Raw genomic sequence first — 27,733 nt, 5'->3', positions numbered from 1 at the left:
TTGCGGGAACACCGCCTTCACCTGCCATTTTTATCGGCTCGCTTTCGGGTCTGAACTTTCCGCGAAGCTTGCGCAGAGATCAACTGGGTTATAGGTTGCCAGGTAGAGGGTTATAGGTTGCCAGGTTGAGGTGACAAACGGGTTGAGCATTGTATATGGTGTGCGAATTGTGTGAATAGGATGCATTTCATACAAGATCTGGCAACTGGTCAGCATTAGACAAACATATTAGTCCGATTATTTATAAAGGAGTTTGGGCCATGCAAATTACGGGAGTTTCCCGGGAGTAATAACAAACCGGGAGGGGTCTGGGAGATAGGGCTAAAAAACAGGAGAAACCCGGGAAAAACGGGAGTGTTGGCAGGTATGTATTAAGAGCGCCAACGGTAGCGAGTAGTATGAAAGACTGAAAATCCGTGTAGGGAGGTTGGTTGGGGTGGTGTGTGTGTGGGGTTCTCGCGTGTCACTAAAAAGTACATTTTGTAACACCACTCACCATCTTTTCCTAAACCTAACTGTCCTGTTCTCGTGGTGCATGTAAGTTAAACGTACGTCCCGACCCAGAGCGTTAAAAAGTGACGACAAGAGTTGCGACCAAGCGCGTTTTGACACTAAAGGGCTAGACGCGAGTCCCGAGAGCGTCAATAAGTGACGCCAAGATTCCCGACATGGCACATCTAAATATGACGCCAAAGGAGACTTTTTGCGCCAGTAACAAACGCCAAAGGCACCTGACCAAGCGTCGCTTTTTGACGGGATGGGAGTGAGAATGTGTTTATAAAAACTCCATGTTTTCATAAATAAAATAGTATAAATCAGGCTGTGAATGATATCTGAGCAAAGCCCTGTGTAAAAAGCTTCAGAATACAGATAGGAATGAAAGTGGAGAGTTTGGTGTATGTACGTTTTTTATTGAAAACCACTATGCGATGGATTTGAAGGGATGCCTTTGCATGGTTCTCTGTGGAGAAGCTGAGCTTTGCAGATTTGTCGATTGAACAGACTGGTCTGCAGAATCGTGCGGGTGTTGGTGTTGGGATTAGTCAAGGACAGCCCCAATCCCCAGCTTTTTAGCTTACGTCCCTTATAAAACAAATAAGCGTCTAGTTGGGGCCCCTTGTCACGTTTCCATGAGTTGTTAGCAGTTCCACCAAAAGACTTTGGCCTTTTTGTCGGTTAAGTGAATTATTATGACAAATTGGAAAATTCATAAACCCAATTGCTTTAGCAACGACAATGGGTTAAAGGACTTTATGGATTTGCTGTCAATGGAACGGGCCGCTAGTCTGGCTATCACCAGACTGAGCTCAATCTTCTCAGATTGAACATTAGTCTGGGGAGTCTGCTCTGTATTTTCTACTGCACAAGAGGCGTGATCAACGGGCATAGTTCAAATGACTCTGTACGCAATTGGATAGTCCTTCAACCAATCAGAGCAACGATCCGGGAGACGTAGCAGCGACAGCGGCATCAACGGGTTGCTGCGCTTCGGTGGCCGCCATGTTGAATGTAAACAAAAAGCTGCTTGGTCGCTTCTCTATCGTCATCGTGTGAAACCCGCCAATAGCGCGCCAGGTGGATAAGCCAGTTTGTGATTGGTCCCCGCAGATTTGTAACGGAACCAGGACAGAAAGATGTACAGGTTTCCAGCCTGAACTGCAGGGCGAAATCAAATTGCCGGCAGATTGGGCTGGGTTACCCAGTCTAACGGGCCGCATCAGCCCTCTATGAATCTGACCGTGGAGACGAAGGACCCTGGATCTTTATAAGACTATACGTAGAAAAACTGGACGTTTAAATGAATATACTGAATTTTAATGAAATGTACCGTCTGTCATACTCTGTATTGTAATGTCTGATGAGTTTGAGGTCTTGTGTTGTATGTGTATGTGGCTCGTGATTGTTTTGTCAGAAAAACAAATACAAATCCAAATTAAAAAAATAAAATCAAAAAAAACGATTGATATCCACTGGATTTCTCAAGAGGGTTTCAAAGAGGTAACGCTATCCAGTAGATCACAAAGAGCAAAGTAAACTTTGTCAGCCCTCAAAACCCACTTTGCGTTTTTAAGTATCTCGCAATTTTACTATTATTAAAATGTTTGTTTTTATTTGTATCCTATGAAAGCGTCTTTGAGGACATCGAAAAGCGCTTTTAAATCCAATGTATTGTTATTATTACTATTATTAACAGACACATATCTCAATAATCCTGAACATCCTATACTGTAGGGCTGGGAATCAGCAGGGGCCTCACGATACGATATCATCACATTACGTCACGATACGATATTATTGCGATTTTAAACATATTGCAATATTCTGCGATATATAGCAATTTATTACCTTTTTTCCAACTTTAAATTCCCAATTTCAAATGATGTCCCCAAAAGGAAAGTTTGTCAACATCTGTTTTATCTAAAAAGATACATGTCTCTGTTTGTTCATCTCACTTCAATTTCATTGCTGCAAAATGGGATTATCAAGCTGACAAACTGACCAACACACATATAATAATAGATCGATACTTGGCGTCTGTGTATCGATGCAGTATTGCCACAGAAAATATCGCGATACTATGCTGTATCGATTTTTTCCCCCACCCCTACTATACTGTACCTTGCATCGTAAAATAAAAACCTAAATGTGTATTTGGGTTGTTTTCTTTCCACTAGTCTGAAAGAAGACATGCTATGGAAGCAAAATAACGCCAAATCTGAATTGACAGTGCATGCCTAGTCCTGTCTGGCTTTGAAATGGAAAACTTAACCTCTGAAATAACTCTCCTTTCATCAGTAAGTTCTACTTCAAACTCAACTTGTTGCAGAACTTGGGATCCAAACAGCTCTTGAATATTTTTTTCTTTTCAAAGATTTCTGTCTGGTTTTCCTAAATATTGCAGAGCTCTGACTGTAGATTCACCGTTAAAGCTGTTTATCCTCAACATGGCCTTTTATTTTTATTTTGTTTCTGACCAAACCTTTACCCACTTTTACGTAACCTGACATCATCCTTTCCATCTTTTATTTAGTGTTTACTTAGTCTGGCTATCACCAGACCAAGCTCAATCTTTTAGTCTGGGGAGTCTGCTCTGTATTTTCTACTGCACAAGAGGCGGGATCAACGGACATAGTTCAAATGACTCTGTACGCAATTGGATAGTCCTTCAACCAATCAGAGCAACGATCCGGGTGACGTAGCAGCGACAGCGCCATCAACAGGTTGCTGCGCTTCGGTGGCCGTCATGTTGAATGTAAACAAAAAGCTGCTTGGTCGCTTCTCTATCGTCATCGTGTTAAACCAGCCAATGGTGCGCTAGATGGATAAGCCAGTTTGTGATTGGTCCCCGCAGATTTGTAACGGAAGCAGGACAGATAAATGTACAGGTTTCCAGCCTGAGCTGCAGGGAGAAATCAAATCACCAAATTCTTGTTTGACGACATTTTGTTTCCTTACATTAACTCTGCTGCGTTTTCACTGTCTGTAAACTTTGTGAAAGTTTATATACTCTAAACACACTTTTTTTTTGTTTTTTCACTTTTACTTTTGTTTCTTCTCCTATGTATTTATTTGCTTATGTATTTGTATATTTCTTAGTCTAATGTCCTTCTACGTTTGCCCTTATTTCTTTATTTTTTATTTTGTTGAGGACATAGGTAGAGGAAGGGGAGGGTGAGGGCTGGACGGATTGGGAAGTTCATAATGACTTTAAAAACACTGAAAATGCCTTCTGCTTTAACTGTTTGTGTATGTGCATCATACTGCCTCATTTTCTTCAATAACGAATGTTATATATAATATATATATATATATATATATATATATATATATATATAAAATAATGTTGGAACAGAAGAAAACTACATGTCTGGCTCTTGTGTGATGTGATTCTCATATTCCAGTCTGGCCCTTAGTGAAGTTGAGTTTGACACCCCTGGCGTAACGTAACCATTTCTTACTGATTACAGTAAGACTGTGTCCAGGCTCAGTTCTTGGGGTCATGTCACACTCATACACAAAAAAACCCCATTTACTTTCATTTACTTTAGAGTGTTAGGACACTTTTTTGATTACATTGCACGGCAGCTGGATTCTCGCGATATCACATATCACACAAAAATACATCTTGTCAAGCTTTAAAGGAACACGCCGACTTATTGGGACTTTAGCTTATTCACCGTAACCCCCAGAGTTAGATAAGTCCATACATACCCTTCTAACCTCCGTGCGTGTTGTATCTCTGTCTGACGGCCCCAGCGCTAGCTTAGCCTAGCACAGATCCTGGAGGTAACTGGTTCCATCTAGCCTCCTGCCTCGAATAAGTGACAAAATAACGCCAACATTTCGTTTGTTTACGGTTAGAAGATGGCTGTGTCTCATGTTACGTTGTGATTTGTACATGCTGTGACTATACAAATCACAACATGTAAATAGGAACATGTTGGTGTTATTTTGTCACTTATTGGGAGCAGTAGGCTAGATGGAGCCAGTTACCTCCAGGATCTGTGCTAAGCTAGGCTAGATGGAGCCGGTTACCTCCAGGATCTGTGCTAAGCTAGGCTAGATGGAACCAGTTACCTCCAGGATCTGTGCTAAGCTAGGCTAGATGGAACCAGTTACCTCCAGGATCTATGCTAAGCTAGGCTAGATGGAGCCAGTTACCTCCAGGATCTATGCTAAACTAGGCTAGATGGAGCCGGTTACCTCCCGGATCTGTGCTAAGCTAGGCTAGATGGAGCCGGTTACCTCCAGGATCTGTGCTAAGCTAGGCTAGATGGAGCCAGTTACCTCCAGGATCTGTGCTAAGCTAGGCTACCGGTGGAGCCGTCAGACAGAGTTACAACACGCACGGAGATGAGAAGGGTATGTATCGACTTGTCTAACTCTGGGGGATACGGTGAATAAGCTAAAGTCCCAATTAGTCGGCGTGTTCCTTTAAGTAATACTTCCTGAGAAGCTACTGACAGCTACGGGCGTGGTTTAGGTGTGTGTGGCCGCCGCGACTGTTTCCGTTCCAAACAACAATGGCGGACGTCATAGACAGATGGTTCATCCAATCACCTGCCAGGTATGTTTTTTTGAAAGGGTCTGTCCCCTCCCAAACAGTTTCCAGTGACGTCTTCTCAGATGGTTCTGTGTTAACGAACTATCTGAACCTCCTTCAAAAACTTTGGGCCCTATTTTAACGATCTAAGCACACGGCGTGAAGTGCCCAAATCCACTTTGGCTAGTTTGACGACGGAAAAAAGGGTCCGTGTGCCGGGTGCATGGTTCTAAAGGGTTGTACTTAGTGTCTTCATTAATCAGAGGGGTGTTTTGGGCGTAACATGCAATCAACCAATCAGAGATCATCTCCCATTCCCTTTAAAAGCCAGGCGCGTTTGGACCTTGGTGCATTGCTATGCTCAGCAGGAAGGAGAGATTTTCAGGAGAAGAAACTGATCTGATCATAATAATACTATTTCACATTGTAATATTTCACATTGTAATCTTCTGCATGTGTGTGTGCTGCTGTGCGTCCGTGTGTGTGTGTGTAACAAGCATAGTGTGCGCCCGCTGTGCACGAGCCTAGGAGCATTTTACTAATTTGCTGTTAAAATAACAATGAAATGCTGCGTTATTGACTTTAGACCAGGTTTTTGTTGGTCAATGGCGCGATCACTTCCCACTGCCTCAAGATGGCAATACACCCAGAATGCACCTGAACACACCTCCCTGTAAGACCAGCATGCCCAGAATGCACCTGAACACACCTCCCTGTAAGACCAGCATGCCCATGGGCCACAGATGGGTGCAGGTGCATTTGCTATTTAAACGACGTGGGCGCTGGACGGGAAACTGACAACTGCGTCGGTCTTAAACTAGCAAAGACACTCACGTCGGGTTTCACACATTTCAGGTTTACATCTTCTTAAACCGGGATGCTTCTCATCCTCTGTGACTGCTCATGCTCCATGCACACTGTACACACACAACGCACAGACCTGAGACTTCTGTTCATGCATTTTCAAAGGGTAGCTTTGGTGTATTTCAACCTAGACCCTATTTTTCTATATTTTTGTGTCTAAGTGACTGATGGGAACAACATTGTTTAAAATTGGTCCACTCCCCTTGTGTTGTCTTCCCATCAACACCTTTTTTTTCCGACGTTTTTGAAGCCTTTTTTTTCAGTTTGTTTCTGCTTTTTCCAACGTTTTAAATTGTAAAATTTTTCTTCTACACATTTTCAGCGCTTATTTCTACTTCCCATATTTTCTGATATAAAACAAAAATTGAAAACAGGTCAATGTGACCCGAAGTCAACACAAGGGTTTTAAACGAGACTGCTGCAGTCGGCAACGGCGAAACAAGCTGCAATGTAACGTTAATGGGCAACTGCGCACCTTCAATTTTCGTCCCCTAAAAGTGCTGTTTTTTGCCACTGACAGGCTCATATTATTAGATTATTATTTGTCTGACAACATTATGAAAAGGATCCCTACAGAGATAGACCTTTTTGTTAAAGAGTAAAATCCTTTTTGTTTAAATGAAAATCACCATCACCAAACCCACCAGACTCCACTTAAATAAAGGGTAATTTTATCATCGTAAAACACACCTCATTCAAAGCCAATAGAAACAAATTAAAACCACCATAAGCTGTCTTTATTCATCTTTCCACTGTTCCTACAATCACCACTCTGGTTTGGTTGAAATAAACCCTTAATTCACCCATTTACATGTGGAGATATGCTGGCTCTATACACGCTAAAAGTCCTGATTATTTACATGGAGTCTGGTGGAGTTTGGTGATGGGGATTTCGGGGCTGTTTCTGGTTAAACTAAAAGGATCTTACTCTTTAACTAAAAGGTCTATCTCTGTAGGGATCCTTTCCAAAATGTTGTCAGACACTTAGAATAATAATCTGAGTCTGTAAGCGGCAACAACAGAACTTTTAATGGACGCTGACTGATGGTAAACATTAGTCCTTTAGGGTTACACTGCAGCACGGTTCACGGCTGCCGGTTACAGCGCTCTCGCTCAATACTGGACCAACAAAAAGATTTTTGTTCACATTAGTCACTTGAATGTGGTTGAAAAAACCCCCCAAAATGACCCTTTAACAGTCAGTGGGAGAGCTCACAGCACACTGAACAGGAGTTTAGGTCAGCTCTCGTATGATACGTACTGTACATCTTGAACCGACAGAGCGAGTATGATGCGTCCTGTATTTAACCGCAGTTCTCTGAAGGAGGAAAGGATTTACGACTGTGGACAAACCTCACAGTGAACTTGACAGAGCTCAGCCTCACACATTTCACTATGTGTGATAACACTGTTGTTGTTAGGGTTTGTCTTGCATCTCAAACTATGAGGGTGTCGCATGCTTGTTACTGTTTTTATGTCTTTCTTTTTATGTATCTGCCTAGAGACAATAGATGAAAATTAGCTATGGTGCTAACTCTAGCATATTTACACTGTGTACTTGTACTGATGTCCATTAATATGCACTGTCCCTATCTAAAAGAACGATTAAACAAACAGTGAAGCGAGGAGTCAGCGTTGTAATGTAACAAAGTACAAATACTTTGTTGCTGTTCTTAAGTTGAGTTTTCACGTATCTGTACTTTACTTGTGTTATTTTGTATTTTGGGAAACTTTTACTTTGACTCCACTACATATCATATGTGTGTGTGTGTGTGTGTGTGTGTGTGGGGAGTGTGTGGTAGAGCAAGGGAGAAAGTGAGAGAGTGAAGGCGATTAGCTTCGGAGCGAGTAGCGACTCGAGTCATAGTGAGAGAAACTAAGTGTCTCCCCTGTTCTTTCTGACCAAGGTGGGAAATCTGGAGCAGGAGAAGTTAACCCTCTCCTTGATTTCATGATGTTTACGGAGAAGGAGAACCAGGAAATGAGTCGGGGGAATTGCAACGCTACCAAGCCACGGCCGAGCGACGTATGTCGGCACCACGTGTAGTTAAATTTTTCGAGAGGTGGCGTCAGGCTACGGCGTAGGGTCTCCACGTACCTACGTATGTAGCAACGGCGTATATTATACGCAGAAGTATAAAACAGCCTTAAGAATAGGGTTGGACATCATTTGGGTTTGAACAATTCTGATTCCAATTCTTCCGGTTCTTTGAGGGGTAGAGTTGAAACGGGTCACGTGCCAATTTCACAAATAAGAGGAAAGTTATATTTTGATTCAATGGTGGTTTTACAGCTTTGTCAACATAAAATAAAGTCACTCTAGAGCGCTGCTTACTGAGCTCCAAGGCTGCAACACAACAAGCGTCTGGTCGCTACGGAAACCATAACTTGGGCATGTTAAATTGGGAAGCGATGATCGGATTTGAAACCAAATCCTCCAAACGATTCCAACAAAAAAAAACGACTCTACTGGAATTGTAATCTTTGAAACGATTCCAAGTTCATTTCAATTAATTCATTTAGTCCTACTTAAGAAGGTGTGGAAACCAATCCACATTAAAGTTCATAATCAAAGTTGTTGCTTTTTTAACTTTTACTGTTACTTCTAATAGTAACAGTAAAAGTTACTGTATCTGAAGTCTCTTTCCTGAAATTCAGCCTTGGAGCAGAATTCCAGCCACTAGAGCCAGTCCCACAATGAGCTTTCCTTAGGATGTGCCATTTCTGTGTCTGTAGCTTTAAATGCTATTGAGGAGGAGAGGGGTGGTCTTGACCAACTGCCACTTTGCTCGTTTGAAAGCCATGATGTCTCTCTCTCTCTCTCTCATGGGTGGGCCAAATTCTCTGGGCGGGCAAAGCAGAGAAAGGGGAGGTAACCTTTCCCCTTATGACATCATAAAGGGAAGATTCCTGATTGGCCATTCTGAGCTTTCATTTTCTCAAAGGCAGAGCAGGATACCCAGGGCTCGGTTTACACCTATCACCATTTCTAGCCACTGGGGGACCATAGGCAGGCTGGGGGAACTCATATTAATGTTAAAAAACCTCATAAAGTGACATTTTCATGCCATGGGACCTTTAAGTACATTTAATATCATAACTTTTTATACTTTCTGTAAGTGCAGCAAATATCCGATACTTTAAGACTTCTACTACAGTAATATTCTAAAAGTTGAATTTAACTTCTACCAAAGACATTTTCTGCTAAGATACTTGTACTTTTACTCAGGTATTGCTTTTCACGTACTTTATACAAGGCCGTGATGAGTTGAGCGAAGGCAAACGGACGAATGTTTGACATAAATTTGAAAAAGTCATATTTTGATGAAGCGCTGCCGAGCTGAACCTCCTTCCTTTATTTCACTGAACTGAGATTAAATACATTATGTACCATCACTGGCAACAACCGTCATCAGTTACACTCTGCGTGTGTGCTAGACGTGTCCGTCATGCTCACGAACACACACCCATGCAGGTCTCCAGGTCTTACCTCTGACCGTTGGTCGCCATGTCGATGGCTCGTCGCACCGGGACGGGCGATCCTCCCTCCGTGACGCTCAGCACCTCCATTGACTTCCTTTCTGGCCGCCGCTTACCGTGGCGGCTCAGCATGGGAGAGTCCACGCGCTTCCTGGGAGGGTCTGCTGAGCAGGGTCAGGGGTCAAAGGTCAACCAGAGGGGGGGATAACACAAGGACAGGAAGTGGTCAGAAAAACAAAATCGCAAAAAAAACTTAATCAGTAATCAAATAAAAATGTCCCTTGTTTGTTTTTATCTTGACGGCCATTCGTCCATTTTATCTGGAGGGTTATTACCGCGTTCCATTTGGACTCAGAAGTCAGATTTTCTGAAGTCTAAGTCGGAAACACGCCCCCTGAGCTCGGAACTCGGACAACGACCATATAGACTATATCCACGACGTTACACTTCCGGGAAGGTGTTTAAATTAGGGCTGTCAAACGATTAAAAATTTTTTATTCGCGATTAATCGCTGAATGTCTCTAGTTAATCGTGATTAATCGCGAAACGTCTGTAGTTAATCGCGATTAATCGCATATTTTATCACATGATTAAAATTCTATTATTTTGCATTTCAGAACAGTTTTTAACTATCTTACATATTAACAATCGAAAGCAATTTTTACCAGTGGATCTTGTTTGGGAATCAAATGAATGCAAAGAAAGTTACTTTATGAACTTGATTTTAAGATTTGTAATTATTTATTTACTGTAAACAAAAGAAAAATGTGTGAATCTGTCATTATTGCACAATTCCTCCAAGTACCTAACTAAAAAACTACAAATCCCTATCCTTACTAGAGTCAATATAGTGTTTAGTAACTCCTAAATAATGTTGATTCCTCACTGACGTCCAGTGATCACCGGTTAATGAGACAGGGTTTGCAGCACCTTGCAGCTGTGAAACTACTGTCTCCCTCGACGGCAATGAGACAGGTCAACCGTAGTACGTCTTTAAGACCCGAGTCCTCTACGATGCTGACAGGTCTGCAGTTAGTTGCCACCCGTTTAGCCCGCTAGCGGTAGCATCACGTTAACTGTACTACTATGCTTAGCTCGTAGGTGGTAGCTCAAGCTTGACGTGCTTTCGACTTGTCTACGAGCCGTCCGGGTGTTTTGGAAAATAAAAGGCTCCATTCAGGATTGTGTTGCGGCTGTGTTTCTCCATCATGCTGCAGCCTGCAGCAGCAGGATGTGTTAGGAGGAAGTGGCAGCTTGATGATAAGTAACGGTGCTGCAAAGGGTCAAAATAGTAGCCTGTTAGGCACCACGCAAAGCCGAGTGAAGTGTAAAATAAATTAATAAACAGCGGCATGTGATTAATGCGATTTAAAAAAAAATTAATCGCGTCTCGTCAGCCCTTAATCGCATTGCGATTAACGCATTAACGCTGACAGCCCTAATTTAAATTAATAAAATAATCAATGCATTGTGATGCGGACATGGACGATGCTGCACCGATGCAGTGGCCGACCATAATTGATTATAACGCAATGATGTCGCTCGTTAATTTTCCGGCCGCGACATAAACATTCAAATGAAAAATAAACTTCTCAGTAGCCTAACCCGTTTAATCTAGACCTATGATAGACTCTGGTCTCATCTGGGTCTCATTTACCTGACGTCATTCGTCACAATTCGCATAAGCCAAAGTTTCTGCTTATTTATTTTGAAATTTATACTTATTTCTGTTTACAATTTAATGTAGGCCTAACAACATTTATGTTTACATATACATGTCATGTTTTGCACATTTAGGAAGTGCCATTTGCTCAGTGCTGTAGTTTTATGTATCCAATTTATTTAGTATTAGAGCACTGTCAAGTCAAATATCCTATATGGCTTTCATAGAAAAATGTATTTGGCGCATCGTGATGCATCGAGATATTGAATCAAATCGCTGACATGATAATCGTAATCGAATCGGGAGATCAGTGAAGATTCACACCTTTAGTTTCTTCCCGAGGCTATTTAACAGTGGCTCCGTCCGGCGCTTAACTCCGCCCAAGATGATTGTGATTGGTTTAAAGAAATGCCAATAAACCAGAGCCCGTTTTTCTCCCGCGTGTAACGGAACCGTACGCCCACCCACGACCTTTTCCTTAACATAACTGCGTCAAAAGGGACGGCAATAGTCCCGACCAAGCGCATTTACTTACAGCGCTAAAGGGACGGCAATAGTCCCGACCAAGAGCATTTACTTACAGCGCTAAAGGGACGGCAATAGTCCCGACCAAGAGCGTTTACTTACAGCACTAAAGGGACGGCAATAGTCCCGACCAAGAGCATTTACTTATAGCGCTAAAGGGACGGCAATAGTCCCGACCAAGCGCGTTTATTTATAGCGCTAAAGGGACGGCAATAGTCCCGACCAAGCACGTTTATTTGCAGCGCTAAAGGGACGGCAAAAAGGGACGGCAATAGTCCCGACCAAGCGCGTTTACTTACAGCGCTAAAGGGACGGCAATAGTCCTGACCAAGCGCGTTTACTTATAGCGCTAAAGGGACGGCGCTAAAGGGACAGCGCTAAAGGGACGGCAATAGTCCCGACCAAGCACGTTTATTTGCAGCGCTAAAGGGACGGCAAAAAGGGACGGCAATAGTCCCGACCAAGCGCGTTTACTTACAGCGCTAAAGGGACGGCAATAGTCCTGACCAAGCGCGTTTACTTATAGCGCTAAAGGGACGGCGCTAAAGGGACAGCGCTAAAGGGACGGCAATAGTCCCGACCAAGCACGTTTACTTACAGCGCTAAAGGGACGGCAATAGTCCCGACCAAGCACGCTTATTTACAGCGCTAAAGGGACGGCAAAAAGGGACGGCAATAGTCCCGACCAAGCGCGTTTACTTACAGCGCTAAAGGGACGGCAATAGTCCTGACCAAACGCGTTTACTTATAGCGCTAAAGGGACGGCGCTAAAGGGACAGCGCTAAAGGGACGGCAATAGTACCGACCAAGCGCGTTTACTTATAGCGCTAAAGGAGACTTTTAGCGTCAATAAGAACGACAAAGGCACCTGACCAAGCGTCCATATTTTACGAGATGAGTGTGAGAACGTGTTGAGAATCACGCAGGTGTTTGTGGCTGTATTTTGTGGAGTTCAGATGGACTGGCCTACCGATCTCGGTGCGTGGCGGCAGGTTCTGGTCCTCTTGGCTCGGATACCTCTCCTTGCGGTCCAGCAGCAGGAAGTAGATCATCTTTTCCTGGTTTTCTCTGGAGAGAGACAGAAGACAGTCAGCTGAGAGCCCTTTGGTTCAGAGCGAGACGGTAAGATGCTCCATCAGCACAAGAAATATTAAATAGATTTGTTCCTCAGACAGACAATTTGTCTGCCGTCTCATTCATGAATGATTGATTCATTGATTGATTCTTTATTTCTGTGTAATGCACAAAAAGCGCCAAAATGTCAGCTGCAGTGTTCAAACATTTCACAAAATTATAGGTTATTTCACAGCTTGTTCTTGAACAAAGTATTCTGTCTTCTCTCCCGAGCTTGGCGAATAAAATATGATTTAAAAAAGTTCCTTTTTCCTAATCATCCAGCCAGAAGAAATCATCAAATAGAGAGGTCATTTGAGTAAAATGTACATCCGTTATATCCTCGTAAACAGGACAATATATATATATATTTTTTTTTACAGTGTTCTCAATTTCAGCCACTCAAAAAAGTCGAAAATCATACGCAACGTTAATTTTTTTTCGACAATTTTTAAAATTGATTCTAACCAATGATTCCCCTAAATACTTGCTCCGAAAAAAAAAAATCCGAAAAAGCAGAAGATCAACGTTATGTACTTCTTTACAAATGAAATAAATGTCAGACTGACTGACTGACGTGTGATGTTCATTCTTCTTTAGAAAACAATCAGTATTTAGAAATGTCTCGGAATATATTCTCTCTATAAGTGTATTATTCAACTTTTGTTTTTGTTAAAGAAGGAGAAGAAAATCCCAGTACTCAATACTATCGAATCGCAGTGCTTCTAGAATAGCAACACAAATCAAATCATCCCCCATGTATCGTGGAAGAATCGAATCGGGACAAAAGCATATCGTCCCGGCCCTAATATATACCGAACAAAATTATAAACGCAACACTTTTGTTTTTGCCTCCATTTTTCATGAGCTGAACTCAAAGATCTACGACTTTTTCAATGAACACAAAAGGCTTATTTCTCTCAAATATTGTTTACAAATCTGTCTAAATCTGTGTTAAGCCTGGTTCCCACGGCAGGATAATTAGGCCGATTTTAGCCCCGATTCCCCCCTTCCGACAATCTTAAGGATGCTCCGATTATGGTAAAATAATCTGATCAGATATTCCTGCCGTGTGTGGTGTGTTAAGACTGCTCTCGTCTGCTCGGAAGGACGTCGGGACCGCTCCCATCTCAAATCGGGGATATCCAACATGTTGGATTGTTTTGGCCCGATTTCTCCTGGTGTGTGGTGTCCCCCGGGGACAAACGAGCACACAGCCTGTGGACTGTGGCGCGTAGCCAATCAGAAAGCGAGGTGACGAGGCAGCGAGGAAAGCACCGGGAAACAACATCAAAACAGCCGGCGGCACGGCGCACCAGAAAGTCCGGTGGACGTCGGAGATAAGTAGAGCAAGTATAGTCCATGCTCGCGTTGTCTCCACTTCTTTGACCGTCGCCTTTTCTTTTGATAACGTTTTTTTTCGGTTAAAAACAAACTACAAACTATCGCCACTGCATCCTCTTCGTCCGCCATGATTGTTTACTCTGAAGTCACGTTTGATCTCGAGGGATTTTGCGAGATTTCCCGTCTGACCTGGGAATGCTCGGGAGTCAAATCGGTTCGTGTGTGATGTGTTGATGTTGCCGTGTGCTGCGGACCACACGCTGTACGACCAAAACTGCTAGACCGTGATTTTTTATCGCTCAGGATTGGAAAATCGGCCGAAAATTTTAAAATCGTCCCGTGTGAACCAGGTTTTAGTGAGCCGAGATAATCCATCCACCTCACAGGTGTGGCATATCAAGATGCTGATTAGACAGCATGATTATTGCACAGGTGTGACTTAGGCTGGCCACAGTAAAAAGGCCACTCTAAAATGTGCAGTTTTATCACACCGCACAATGCCGCAGATGTTGTAAGTTTTGAGGGAACGTGCAATTGGCATGCTCACGGCATGAATGTCCACCAGAGCTGATGCCCGTGAACTGAATGTTCATTTGTCTTCCCCTCTCGTCACCCCCTCCCTCCGCCTCACTCACTCCTCAGACAGCAGGTCTTTGGTCAGTTTCTCCTTGTCTCTGAAGCAGCCCAGAGAGTGCATGCTCTCCAGGACGTCGGGGTCGATCTCCTCGGTGGCAGCCAGAGTCCTGATGGCCACCTTCCTGGGGACGGGCTGCTCGGGCTCCGGCTCGTTCTTTCCAGCTCTGCAACACAACAACACATGCAGCTAACCGACAAGCAAATCTGCTACTGAGCTCAGACTTTCAGTCACAACAAGTGTTTAACCCTCTGAGGTCTGAGGGCATTTTTACACATCTTCTTAAATCCACCTTTTACGCCGCCTTCACACTGGCAGATCCGCTCCGTAATACGCAATACGCCCCCAGCGGACGTCGTACTACACCGTTGAAAAGCTTCGGAAGCGACTCACAAAAATGGCAGAGAGACTAGAACGACTGATAAGTGTCTGAATGTACGATTCTCTATGACCTCTCTGATACAGATATAAACAGAAAGGCTGCTGCGTGGAGAAAAGTTGCCCAGGACATTGACATGTCACGTCGGTTAAATGTGATATAGCGGTATAATGTCAATCAATAGTTCAATGTCTGTTGCAAGTCATAGCAATAGCATAGCAACGCTGGAATTGTGGGATAGGAACCGTCCGTAGCCTTTCGCAAGAGTTACATTTTTTGAACGCATCCGGATGACCAACTGACACGTTTTTTTTCGCACCGCGCTCGCTCGGACCCAGTTCGGACCCATTCGCATGCAGTCTGCGAATCTCCATAGGAAATGAATGACTTCCGGTCGTTTCGAAGCCGTATCGGAGCTGATTTCAACTGCAAGTGTGAAGGCGGCATTAAGGGTATTTGCATATAACTGATCCCGTGTGTTTCATATCAAAATGTTCAGATCAAACCGTCAATCTGTATAGTGACGCCCAAAATTGTACCAGAGCGATGTGTAAAGACATAATTTGGCTCTAAGGCGGAAATATTTCTCAAATCTCTTGTGAAAACAAACCTATGCTCAATTGGTTTGGTGCTTGAAATGAGTTTACAAAGGTCCGGTAATATATAAATGAAATAGTAAACAAATGTCTAAAATGAAATTTTGTAATATCGCTTTTTGAGTAGTAGTGTTGTCAAACATCGCTTGGACTCGCCGCTGCGTCTTTTGTCCTCAGAGGGTTAAAGGCACAAACTAACGCATTTGGACTGAAGTTGCTTCTAGCTGGCAGCAGGAGCGTAGCCAGACGTTACAAACATTCCAGCCCGGTCTCACGGCAGTTCGTGTAAATGTCACGTTATTTTGAATCTATTGGTACGTGTTCACGGGGACGTTTTGCTCGTTTTTTACGTGGTGGCCAGCACGAAAATGTGAAGTAATGTATTTCAATGGGAAGCATATTTCGTGGTCACAGCATGAAAATGGTAGGGAGTAGTATGAAGAGCCGAAAATCTGCGTAGGGAGGTTGGTCGGGGGGGTGGATGGGTCCAACAACACAGGACTTTCACCCGGGCGAGCGGGGACCGTGTCCCGTGTGTGCCGTTTAGTTTCCCGTAGTCTTCCTAATCACAACCGTCCCGTTATTGTGGCGCGTCCCCAGCGGCCGTCTCCCGGCGTGTGAGGCGCCCTTTCCCCGTAGGGTTTTTCCTAAACCCAACCGCCGCCATCCCGTTATTGTGGCGCGTCCCCAGCGGCCATCCCCCGCGGCCGTCTCCCGGCGTGTGAGGCGTCCTTTCCCCGTAGGGTTTTTCCTAAACCCAACCGCCGTCATCCCGTTATTGTTGCGCGTCCCCCGCGGCCGTCTCCCAGCATATGGGGCGTCCTTTTCAGCCGTCTCCCGGCTTGTGAGGCATCCTTTCCCCGTAGGGTATTTCGTGTTGGCCACCACGTAAAAAACGAGAAAAACGTCCCCGTGAACACGTATCAATAGATTAAAAATAACGTGACATTTACACAAACTGCCGTGAGACTGGGTTGAACATTCAGGGCTAAGCCCAAACCTACACACATGTACATCTGTACATCATTTTGGAAAAAAACATGATAGTTGCCGAGGAAAAAGAATCATCCTGTAGAGCCCACGTCCTGTTTTGTATGTAATTGATCTCCAACTTTATCATTCGGAAACCGAAATGTCGAGGATGACTCAGTCTAGTTTTTCAGTTACGTAACGTAGGTATTGTAGGAATTCGGCACAAACAGCATTACTAATTAGAGCTTGACCGATAAAGGATTTTTAAGGCCAATACCGATACAAATATTTGATGATTTAAAAATCCAATATTCCGATATATCGGCTAATATATATTTAAAAACAAAATCCAGAAATGTGTAACAAACCATAAACAGATTTCCTTAACATTAGATCTTTGTAGTTATTTATGAGTCCTCACTAAAATAATATGATAAAGCAGTTTAAAAATAATAGTCTCAACAGAACAGAGGAACATCCAAATACATTAAAGTTCTGATAAATAAAATGTATAAAAATACAAACGTAAGATATGAAACTTAAAGTCGTTTGAACAAAAACACAAAAACAACAAAAAAATCAAAGTGTTGCCAACAGGGAGGTTGTAGAGCGCCCTCTGGTGGACAAACTACGCAACGCCAACACTCAGAACATGGTTGAAGGGGGTTTCGTCCGTTTTTATTTTATTTTTTTAATATTCAATTATCAGAATCATTTGTCATTATAAATGATTCTGATGAATGAACAATTCCCCAAAAAATTTTGAATGAATGAAAATGCTGATACCATAGTTTGGAAAATGCCTAATATCGGCCAATAATATCGGCCCGCCGATATATCGGTCGGGCACTACTACTAATCTGGAAATCTTTAAGTAGAGTTCACAGGATAAATGTTGATATTTCCCCAGTAAGATAGAACTTTTGCTCCATTGATTTGCCGGTCCAGTCACAGAAAAACTGAGGCTAAATGGCACAAAGTTATTTTAAAACCCTAAAAGATTTGGGAAAACTTTTGAGAGAACATTGTTGATTGAAGCCTCAGCAGGCACCATCTCGCTCTGCCCCCTGGCTGGCAGCTTTATGAAGTTGACCTTTCTGCAGTTTCCTTAAAACTGTAAATCACGTTAGGATGGAAAAAAGCCTCAAAGAGCACATTGGGCAGCTGGAACCTGAAGGGAGGTGTGCTCCTCTGCCCAATACTTCCAGATAAGCAAGCAAACAAGTAGAAAAACTTCAAAAGGGAAGTAGGAGTACATAAGCATGATGGATATTTTCCAAGAGGTATATTTCTCCCCCTCAAAAAATTCAAAGGCAACCCAATCCCCAAAAGAGCTAGAAATAACCATTGTAGGTTGTTCCTCCGCTGCCGACTGCAGTGATCTCGCTCAATACTGGACCAATGTCAAAGACTGTTGTTCCCATCAGTCACTTAGACACAAAAACGTAGGAAAATAGGGTTGAAAAAATGTGGACATGCACACAGACACTCAACATATAGTTAACAGTTGGATATACTTACAGGTACCACGTGTGCTTCTGGATCTGCTCTAACTGTAACACAAATAAGAGGAAGACATAAACATTAGTGACTCTTTCTTTATAGGTGGAACAAACAAGATGGTTATGTTTAAAAGTCTTCTGTCATAGCGTTGATGTATTTCTGCATAAAACAGGATGTGATGTTTGTTACGGCTTAATCTGACTACGTTGGTCGGGGAGCCTTCTGGTTGGATCAGGACGTTTTATTTGATTACCTGGTGGTAACCATGGATGTAGAGTAAAACCCATAGACAGTATATATAATGGACCAACAGATCCCGTGTGTCTGGATGGAGAGAAGTGAAGGATATTAGAAGATCTTTTCCGGTGATGGCTGAGCGTTACTGAGCAGCCTCCAACTGAGCTTGAAGACGTAGATGTGACGTGAGCAACCTGTCTGAAAGTTGGAAGTCTTCTGGTAGCTGTGCCAAGAGAAATCTCAATCATTCCCAATCTAGCAGAGACGGAGAGCGTAGGTATATGTAAGGAGATAACATAGACACAGGCTAATTATTGATCACTAAAATGATAGTTAACATTGGTAATTAAACTTAAACAGCTAATGGAAGTCCAAACTGCCTGAGAGCTTCTCCTGTACTATACGGTAATTCCTCTACTATGAGACAGTAAGTCTCGTGGTTATGACACAATCGTTAGCCTATTTTTATAAAAACGTCTGCTACGGAGCCATAACGTGAGCTACAAGGTAATGGAGCCTTTTATACATTGTCGTGTTTCTTTAGAAATAAACAATGGACAAATAGTCTTTAAACTCTTCAGATGTAAAGTTATTCTCTGTCAAAGTGACGTCAAAATGAATGGCAGTCAATGGGATGCTAACGGGAGGTGATGGCTTGGTAGCATCAAAATGGCGCAATAGGAGGTTCGGGTTGTGAGGAGACGCTTCTCCCCTTGGTAAAACCAGGATACAGCGTTCGAGGCAGAGCCCCGCTCATTCCTATGAAAGTCAAAATAAGTTCAACTGCCGTGTATCAAGTTCCTCGAATGATTACCTATACTCTCCGGCCCGTAGAGCAGGCGCACTAGAGACCTCCGCCAGCCAAGACGGCTACTTCCGGTTTAGCTCTCCGCTAACTTGAATGGGGATTAAATGATGTAATCGTGCGTCTCTTCTATCGACCAATGTACAGATGTCTCTTTAGTCTATGGGGGAAAAGTCTTTTTGGGCATCACGTGATGGACACAGAAGTTGTAATTCCACTCTCTGGATGCAATGTCAAATCAGCTTTAAAGCCCGGCATCCTTCCTTCCAACTACTCTTACTGTACGTCCACACCGCCGCCGACTTGATCTTCTAAAGATACAGGAAGTTATTCATTTTCAATGGAAGCTGCTTCTCTCAGCTGCAAGGAGCGGAAAATCTGTCGGCGTCGCATTTTGGGCGTTTTGAGCGACCAGAGAGTCAATCAGAAAGTTGAAAGTAGGTCAACTTTATGGTAATGAGCTATGACGCGGTTCAGCGGCAAGCAGCGGCAACCAATCAGAATATAGACGTCCTTCACGCTGGCTGATTCCAGAGAAACATACGATGTAAACTTTGGTTCCTACCAAAACATTAGTTCAGAGAAAAAGGAGGAGAAGCTCATCATGGCCGTTGCTGGGTTCCCTATCATTTATGATATTTGCGTATAGGGACCAGTTAACGTTACCTGCCGGTCACATGGTCTCTAAACAGTCCGCTCACGGTGAAGTCCTGCACGGATCAACAGCTGGCGGCTGCTCGCTCTGCCTGCACGCTGCTGCGGTTCAGTGGCTAACGAGCGAGCTAACTGCTAACAGACACCGCTGCGACCAACAACCAATACACATTCTGTCATTATATATGTAATTTATAAAAGGTTCCTAGTGTCAGTGTATTGGCCGTGCAGTGGCTGCTTGATCTTTTTCCATGATGAACATAGAATGCTGCTACGTCAGAGCGGCCAAAGCCTCAAACAGCTTCCCCGCACTTTCTGACCAGCGTCCACGACCGGGCGGCCAGAGCTTCTTTGCAGCTCAAGTCGGCGGCGGTGTGGACGTACAGTTAGAGTCCACATACATGATGCTGTTCAGGGAGCCATCTGGTTGGATCAGGACTAGAGCCCGACCGATAAAGGATTTTTAAGGCCGATATCAATACAAATATTTGGTGATCTAGTCTCTGCGCTGTCTTTGTCTGTTGTTGGATCATTGTTCTGTGGTGTCAGGTACTGTTCTGTGTTTGTGCTGTTTTGTCAGTTACTATTCTGTTTTTCATGTTTGTCGAGTGGTGTACTGTGTGTGCCTGCTCGTTCCTGGCTTCCTTGCTTCCTGGCCTGCGTGCTTTTTGGACAACCCGTTTGTAGGTTTTGCTCTGCAATCCTCTTCGTTTTTGGTTTTTGTCTTCATTTTGTCTGCCTCGGGGAAGACCCAGGACTAGGTGGAGGGATTATATCTCCAACCTGGCCTGGGAACGCCTCGGGATCCCCCAGTCGGAGCTGGTTAATGTGGCTCGGGAAAGGGAAGTTTGGGGTCCCCTGCTGGAGCTGCTACCCCCGCGACCCGTTACCGGATAAGCGGAAGAAGATGGATGGATGGGTCTTCATTAATAAATATCAAACTCTACATTTGGGTTCAAGCCTCATCAATCCGCAACAGGAAAAGCTAAAACATGGATTAATTTTTTTGATTTCACTCTTTTATAAGACACGCCGACATTGGAGCTGTTATTCAAAACCAACTGCTTAAAGTTCAAATAACTGCAGGGGAAAAAAATAAGTGAAAGCACATTATCTAAATACACCCTTTGTTATTTTTCTCAAGGCTTCTATTCTAAGCCTAAAACACATCCTTGGCCTGAGATGAAAACATGTGATGCAGAGCGCAGATGCTGCAGGGCCAGTCACGGTGCGCTTCTGCTAAATTTAGCCCGAGCAGTCCCAGAGGCAACAGCCCAGACTGTATGAATGCAAAGCGAGCACAAATCTACTGAGAGATGACTGTAGCCCTCTCCCGTTCTGCAGCCGGGCCGGCCGGTGAGCGGCACCGCTTACCGTGAGCCTCTTGCCGGCGTCCACTTCAATCATACCGCGCAGAAGGTTCTGACAATCTGGAGGGATGAAGTGAGGCATGTGGAAAACTCCCAGCTTCACCTTCTCCAAAAGATTCCTCAGGTTGTCATCGTCGAAAGGCAGGGCGCCCTGGAGGAACGAGAGAGGAGGAAACACTGTTTATCTCACAGTCTGGGGAATGTAACAAGTCAACTAAATATTTACCGAGTCTGGAAGATATTCAGTGTCTGGGTTATAACAACTCTGGTGTAACAATACGGTCTGTATGTGTGCTGACTATTTAATTATATACATTACTCAGTTCGCAGAGATACAACAAACTGAACAAATGAGAAACAGCTCACATAACTCTCCCTCTGCGTATTTATTCCTCCTCGTAGTCCACTCACCTTCTCTCACTGAGACACCGAGATGATCTATGTTTCTTTCACATTTTAGATTTTTTAAATCGTCTTTAGTCTTCATTCACACCTTATGGTTGTGATTTGTTAAACATTTCACAACACATGTAGCATGATAACACAGATTCGCCCGTCTGTACATAGTAACATAGAAATATAAGGAAATGATTCTCACAGGGATGAAGGTGTTTGATTATCATTGTTTGTGTACCCAGAGTTTACTAAGAAGAAAGGTTTTGAACAACTCACCGTAGCTCTTGTTGTTTCCACCTCGGCAGTCAAAACGAGTCGATATCCGAATGCGAATGAACGGACTCCATATGAGGCTCCTTTTTCAACTACGAGGTCAATATTGTTTTTCAATAACGACAAAACAAGAAATAATCTGTGCATTTATATGGAACTAAGCTTTAGGAGCTTTCCATCTTTACTCTCCTCCCTGTTACGTTGCATTCAGAGATCGACTGTTTTTGACTGACTGGCTGCGGCCGGAAACATCAAGAGCTACGGTGAGTTGTTCAAAACCTTTCTTTTTAGTAAACTCTGGGTACACAAACAATGTTGTCAATGCTTCCGTTAAGGTGTATGTCCGTTAATGCTCCTGGTGATACTTGGAGCAAAGTTAATGTTGTGTCGAGCCTTCTTATGGCGTTTTTCCATTACATGGTACCTGCTTGACTCGCCTCGACTCTACTCGCCTCGACTCGACACACTGTGCGTCCATTTTCCATTGCAGATTTTAGTCCCGCCTCAGCGTGGCTGGTCGTCTTGCCGGCTCGACGCACACACCAGCGCACAAGTATAAACATCAGACCACTTGAGCTTGTTTTATAGTTCTGTGGAGGCTCCACGCAGAGCTTTCACCGTAGCCTGTGTAATATGTGGCCTGTTGTATACATTTGTCAGCTGGTGTGTGCGTCGAGCCAGCATGTGTGTGTGTACGTAGGATGCGGCGAAAGCTCTGCCTGGACTGGAGCCTCCGCAGAACTGTAAACAAGCGGCGCTGTAGTAAACTGCCGTGACCTAACGCGACACACACACAGAACGTCGAAGGTGTGTGTTGTTGCCAGAAGACACATTTTATTTCAGAAGAAGCTGGAGGCAGCAAAAAAACAAACAGGTGGCTAAACTGTTTAAAAATAGCGGGTTTGTTCAGGACACCCCCGTCTGTCGCTTTCACGTCACCTTTTCGGCTCGCCTCAGCTCGCTGGGAACCTCGACTGAGGAGGTACTAAAAAAAGTACCTGTTAGCAGGTACCAGGTACTTTTTTTCGTAATGGAAAACCAAAAAAGGCGAGTAGAGTCGAGGCGAGTCGAGCAGGTACCGTGTGATGGAAAAACGCAATTAGTGGTTTAAAAATAGCTATTTTGAGGCTAGCATAAAAGTGTCCCTAGCACTCCCATTCAAAAGACCATTTGACCGAAAAATGAAAATACGGTAAATCTTAAAAGTGGCGATTCCGTCCTAAATATGCTTTTACACGAAAGTTTGACTGGGGTACATTCACAAAAAGACCCTAGGTTGAATTTTGGCGAGAGTTACACTTTAAATGCAGACATTACTTCACTTCCTGAAGGTTACCACTAACACTTTTTCAAATGGGACTCGAACTCCGGTCTATATAGGTCGTAACTAGAGATGGTCCGATACCATTTTTTGCTTCCCGATACCGATTTCCGATACCTGAACTTGTGTCTCGGCCGATTCCGAGTACCGATCCAATACTACTATCCCTGTATGGATACGATATGATTGCTAACTTTGTTGTTTGGCTTGGGTTAAACCTTTTGTGAAATATGATGAAACGCAAACAATGAACGCCACAGAACTTTCTTTTACTATCCAGTTTGACAGTGAACATACTAAACTACTTTAAAGTAGATTTTCTTCGTTTGTAAATTACATGGTATCAGATCAGTGCATAAACTCCAGTACTTTCCAATACCAATACCAGCATTTAGACAGTATCAGAGGCTTTTTTTTTACTGGTATCGGTATCTGAACATCTCTATTCGTAATTGCTGCATGTACAAACGTGTCTGGGATGTCTGGGATTTTCAGGGGAGGACAGTCTTGGATTTTGACATAGAGGAGGACTGGATGCAGTATGTGAGCGATATAAGTCAGCGATGATGAAGCGGTTTGTATCGCAGCCAGCCGGCTCTGCCTCTGCTCGCCAGCTGGGGAGCGGGCTCAGTGACGTGATGACTGATACAGTTTTCATCGTCATTGAAAAGGAGCAGGACAGAGCCAGATGGCCACTGACACTGCGTTGGTAATCAAAAACAACTCAATTGGAGAGATTTATCTTCACATGATGACTGTGTTACGCGCTGCATCTTAATCAAGAGAAGAGCACGCATGTGTGCACGAACAATTACTTCTCTGACTCCTCACTTGTCACCGTCGCATTATAACGCTGCTGATATGATGCGCCGTTGTTTTTATGTGACTGTATGCGTGTGCTGAATGACACCAGTCTCATGTCTCTGCTTCACACACGATGCAAAACTGAGACGTTTAAACATTTTAAAGGGGAATGTCAAATCAGATGTAAATTTAAACTTCCCAAAATGCATTTTTTCTGCCTCCTACAGCTCAGATGTGTTTAATCCAACATCCTCTCAGCACCGTTTTTTGGCCCTACGACTGCACACATCTGATCTCTCTGTATCTGTTGGTAAACATGGTGTTGAGGGGCTAGAGTGGTAAACTGGGCACTAAATGTACGGGATGATAATCATCTCATCATATCATATCAGGTAGTAGTATGTGTAAATTAACTATGGTAAACTTCCCATCATCTTGCCAGCGCCCAGATCGCCAGAAAAAGTCACCTATCTCTCTCAAATTTAGACCTAATTCAGATTCAACTTTAAAACTAGGCAGTGCTGATTAAATAAAAACCAAAATTCGGTTACTGTATTGCCTACTTCTTGCCGAAAATGTTTTCAGAAACCAGTGTTTCCCCTACCGTTGTTTTGGGCATGGGCAACAACTCCCACCCCCCCTCAGAGAATGTCAAAATTATATAATTATAAAACAAAGTGGGAGGGAGAGAGAGAGAGAGAGAGAGAGAGAGAGAGAGAGAGAGAGAGAGAGAGAGAGAGAGAGAGAGAGAGAGAGAGAGAGAGAGAGAGAGAGCTAGAGAGAGAGCTAGAGCTAGAGCTAGAGAGCTAGAGAGAGAGAGAGAGCTAGAGAGAGCTAGAGAGAGAGAGAGAGCTAGAGAGCTAGAGAGAGAGAGAGAGAGCTAGAGAGCTAGAGAGAGAGAGAGAGAGCTAGAGAGCTAGAGAGAGAGAGAGAGAGCTAGAGAGCTAGAGAGAGAGAGAGAGAGAGAGCTAGAGAAAGAACAGAGCGAGAGAGAGAGAGAGAGAGCTAGAGAAAGAACAGAGAGAGAGAGAGAGAGCTAGAGAGAGAGAGAGAGAGAGAGAGAGAGAGAGCGAGCTAGAGAAAGAACAGAGAGAGAGAGAGAGAGAGAGCGAGCTAGAGAAAGAACAGAGAGAGAGAGAGAGAGAGAGAGAGAGCGAGCTAGAGAAAGAACAGAGAGAGAGAGAGAGAGAGAGAGAGAGAGAGAGAGAGCGAGAGAGAGAAAGAACAGAGAGAGAGAGAGAGAGAGAGAGAGAGAGAGCGGTGCTAACATTAGATAAAACAAAGTGGTGGAGCGAGAGAGAGAGCGAGAACGAGAGAGAGCGAGAGACAGCGAGAGAGAGAGAGAGAGAGAGAGAGAGAGGGAGACAGAGAGTGAGAGTGAGAGTGAGAGAGAGAGACAGAGAGAGCGAGAGAGAGAGAGAGAGAGAGAGAGAGACAGAGAGAGGGAGAGAGTGAGAGCGAGAGAGAGAGAGAGAGAGAGAGAGAGGTGCTAACGTTAGATAAAACAAAGTGACTTCCCTGTGCACGGAGCACCCGGTCATCTCTCTCATATCATAACTCGCTGTGCTCCGACTCCATTTTTCATTGACGTTATGGAAACAACAGGTCTGGCTACTCTGCTTGCGATTGGTCGGCTGTCAAAAAAGCGCTTGACGTAGGGCGTTTTTTCATTAAAAGTTGAACTTTAGGCGCCCTGATAGCTCAGTTGGTAGAGCGGGCGCCCATATATAGAGGTTTACTCTTACTCTCGACGCAGCGGGCCTGGGTTCGACTCCGACCCGCGGCCCTTTGCTGCATGTCGTTCCCCCCTCTCTCTCCCCTTTCATGTCTTCAGCTGTCCTATCAAAATAAAGGCTGAAAATGCCCAAAAAAATAATCTTTAAAAGTTGAACTTTTTTCAACTTCAAAAAGACGCTCCGAGCTGCAGAAAAAGTCAGCGGTGGCGTTTAAAAAAATCGCTCACGACCTTTTTGAAAACACGGTTTACTCCGTAGGATTATAATGTAAAATAGACGCTGGCAGCTTAAAAAAAAAAGACGCCAAGTGTGGCATTTTTTGCCGACACTAGATATCAAACAAAAGCCAGACACTATATGGTAGTACGTGCTTTGGGGTCCTTGAGTAAGTAATTTGGGGGTACACGGTTCTGGAGAAACTGACTGAAGCAATACAGGAGGCTAAGCAACCAGCCCGTCCCAAACAGGCACGTTTTGAACGAGCACTGCACTATTTCTAAACATATTGTGGCTGTCGGTACACGATCCGTTCTGCCTGCACGATCCGTTCTGCACATGCGCAAGATAATACTGTTTTACCGAGGATACGACCTGCACGATCTGTTCCACGCTAGCCTATGGCTAGCCTCCACCAGGAAGCTAACGTTAGTTTAGCTAACAGCTAATTCGGCTAACCGCTAGCTGACAGCTAGATTCAGTCTAAAATAACGTTAACTCAAACGTAATGGTAAAAGCAGCTACAGCTAAATTAAGACTTCACAGTAATAACAATAAAGACAAGTATTGAGTGATTGTATTTTAAATGAGCACAAGTAAAGTAGAACTGACGTAACAGCTGTTATATATGTTAACGGTTATTTTCAAGTTTTATTTTGAGGGTCTTTTAAAGTTATTACATGCTGTCTCAGCTAGCAGTTAGCCGAATTAGCTGTTAGCTAAACTAACGTTAGCTTGCCTGTGGAGGCTAACGGCAGACTGCTACAATCAGCTAGCGGTTAGCCGAATGAGCCGTTAGCTAAACTAACGTTAGCTTGGCTGTCGACCGGAAGCGTGGAACAGATCGTGCAGTGTCGTAAATCCTCGTACAACAGCGCATGCGCGAACATTTTGCGCATGTGCAGAACGGATCGTGCAGGCAGAACGGATCGTGTACCGACAGTGACCATAGTATAGTAAAGGCATGTTAGTTAGGGCAGAACAGTTTATAATGTGGTTTCAATGTTTAATTGGTACACAGTGTGTTTCCAGCATCCTATCTTTAATTCAATCCCACCTGGTGTAAAAAAACTGTTATGGTTTTGTACATTTTCTGTGTTTTTTGTATTATTATTCTGTATATTTCTGTTCCCTGTTGTGTCGTTGTATCTTGTTGTGTCAAGTCTCTGTGTTTAGTTTATTTCATGTTTCCTGTCTGTTGTTCCTGTTTCCTGTTTTATTTTGATAGTCTGTTTTCTGTCTTGTCTTGTCTAGCTTTACTTTGTGTTTTCCCGCCTGTGTGATTGTCTGATGTGCTCCACCTGTTCCCCAGCCCTGGTGTCACCTGTCCTGCGTCTTCTCGTTACCCAGTTTATTTAGCCCCTGTGTTTCTTTTGTCTCTTGTCAGATCATTTTGTGTCCTGGTGCCGGCACTTTGTGTGAGTTTGTGTGTTCTCCGTGTCTGTTCTGGTCCGTTTCTTCCCCTCCTGTATTTCCCTGGTTTTTGACTCCCTTGGTTTGTTTTTGGATGCCTTTTCTTGTTTTGGGAATCGTTTTTTGCCTGCCTCTTCATCCGGGACTCCCTTTGTTCATTTTTGTGTTTGGACTAATAAATCAGACCTAACAAACCTTCTCCAGCCTTCCTGCCTGCCTCTCACTCTGCGTTTGGGTCCACTATTCCTCACTCTACATAACAAAAACACGCACTGCATGTACAAGAACAGGCACTCTGGCCTCCAGCAAGACTCTCATCATGACATTACAGCACCCACTCTTTCCTCGCACACAAGTGATGCTTCCGTAAAAAGCAGATGCACAGATGTTA

General features: G+C 43.7%; 1 protein-coding gene across 11 annotated transcripts in view; it reads right to left on the bottom strand.

The window, feature by feature from the left end:
* LOC116067348 (serine/threonine-protein kinase BRSK2-like) overlaps positions 1-27,733 on the bottom strand; it is a 214,891-nt gene that overhangs the window by 41,279 nt on the left and 145,879 nt on the right. For 6 of the 11 annotated variants that reach the window (XM_035999726.1, XM_035999728.1, XM_035999732.1 and 3 more), the window contains exons 8-12: positions 21,188-21,334; positions 18,136-18,167; positions 14,669-14,833; positions 12,547-12,644; positions 9,399-9,552 (exon numbers count right to left, since the gene is read on the bottom strand). In XM_035999726.1, the coding sequence (XP_035855619.1) occupies positions 9,399-9,552; positions 12,547-12,644; positions 14,669-14,833; positions 18,136-18,167; positions 21,188-21,334 (596 nt within the window). The remainder of the gene's footprint in view (positions 1-9,398; positions 9,553-12,546; positions 12,645-14,668; positions 14,834-18,135; positions 18,168-21,187; positions 21,335-27,733) is intronic. The other 5 variants (XM_035999727.1, XM_035999729.1, XM_035999734.1 and 2 more) reach the window with 1 other exon arrangement.

This window comes from Sander lucioperca, chromosome 3 (assembly GCF_008315115.2).
Source record: "Sander lucioperca isolate FBNREF2018 chromosome 3, SLUC_FBN_1.2, whole genome shotgun sequence".
NCBI lineage: Eukaryota > Metazoa > Chordata > Actinopteri > Perciformes > Percidae > Sander > Sander lucioperca.
Note: the sequence above shows the minus strand (reverse complement) of the source record. Positions and strands in the feature narration are given on the sequence as shown.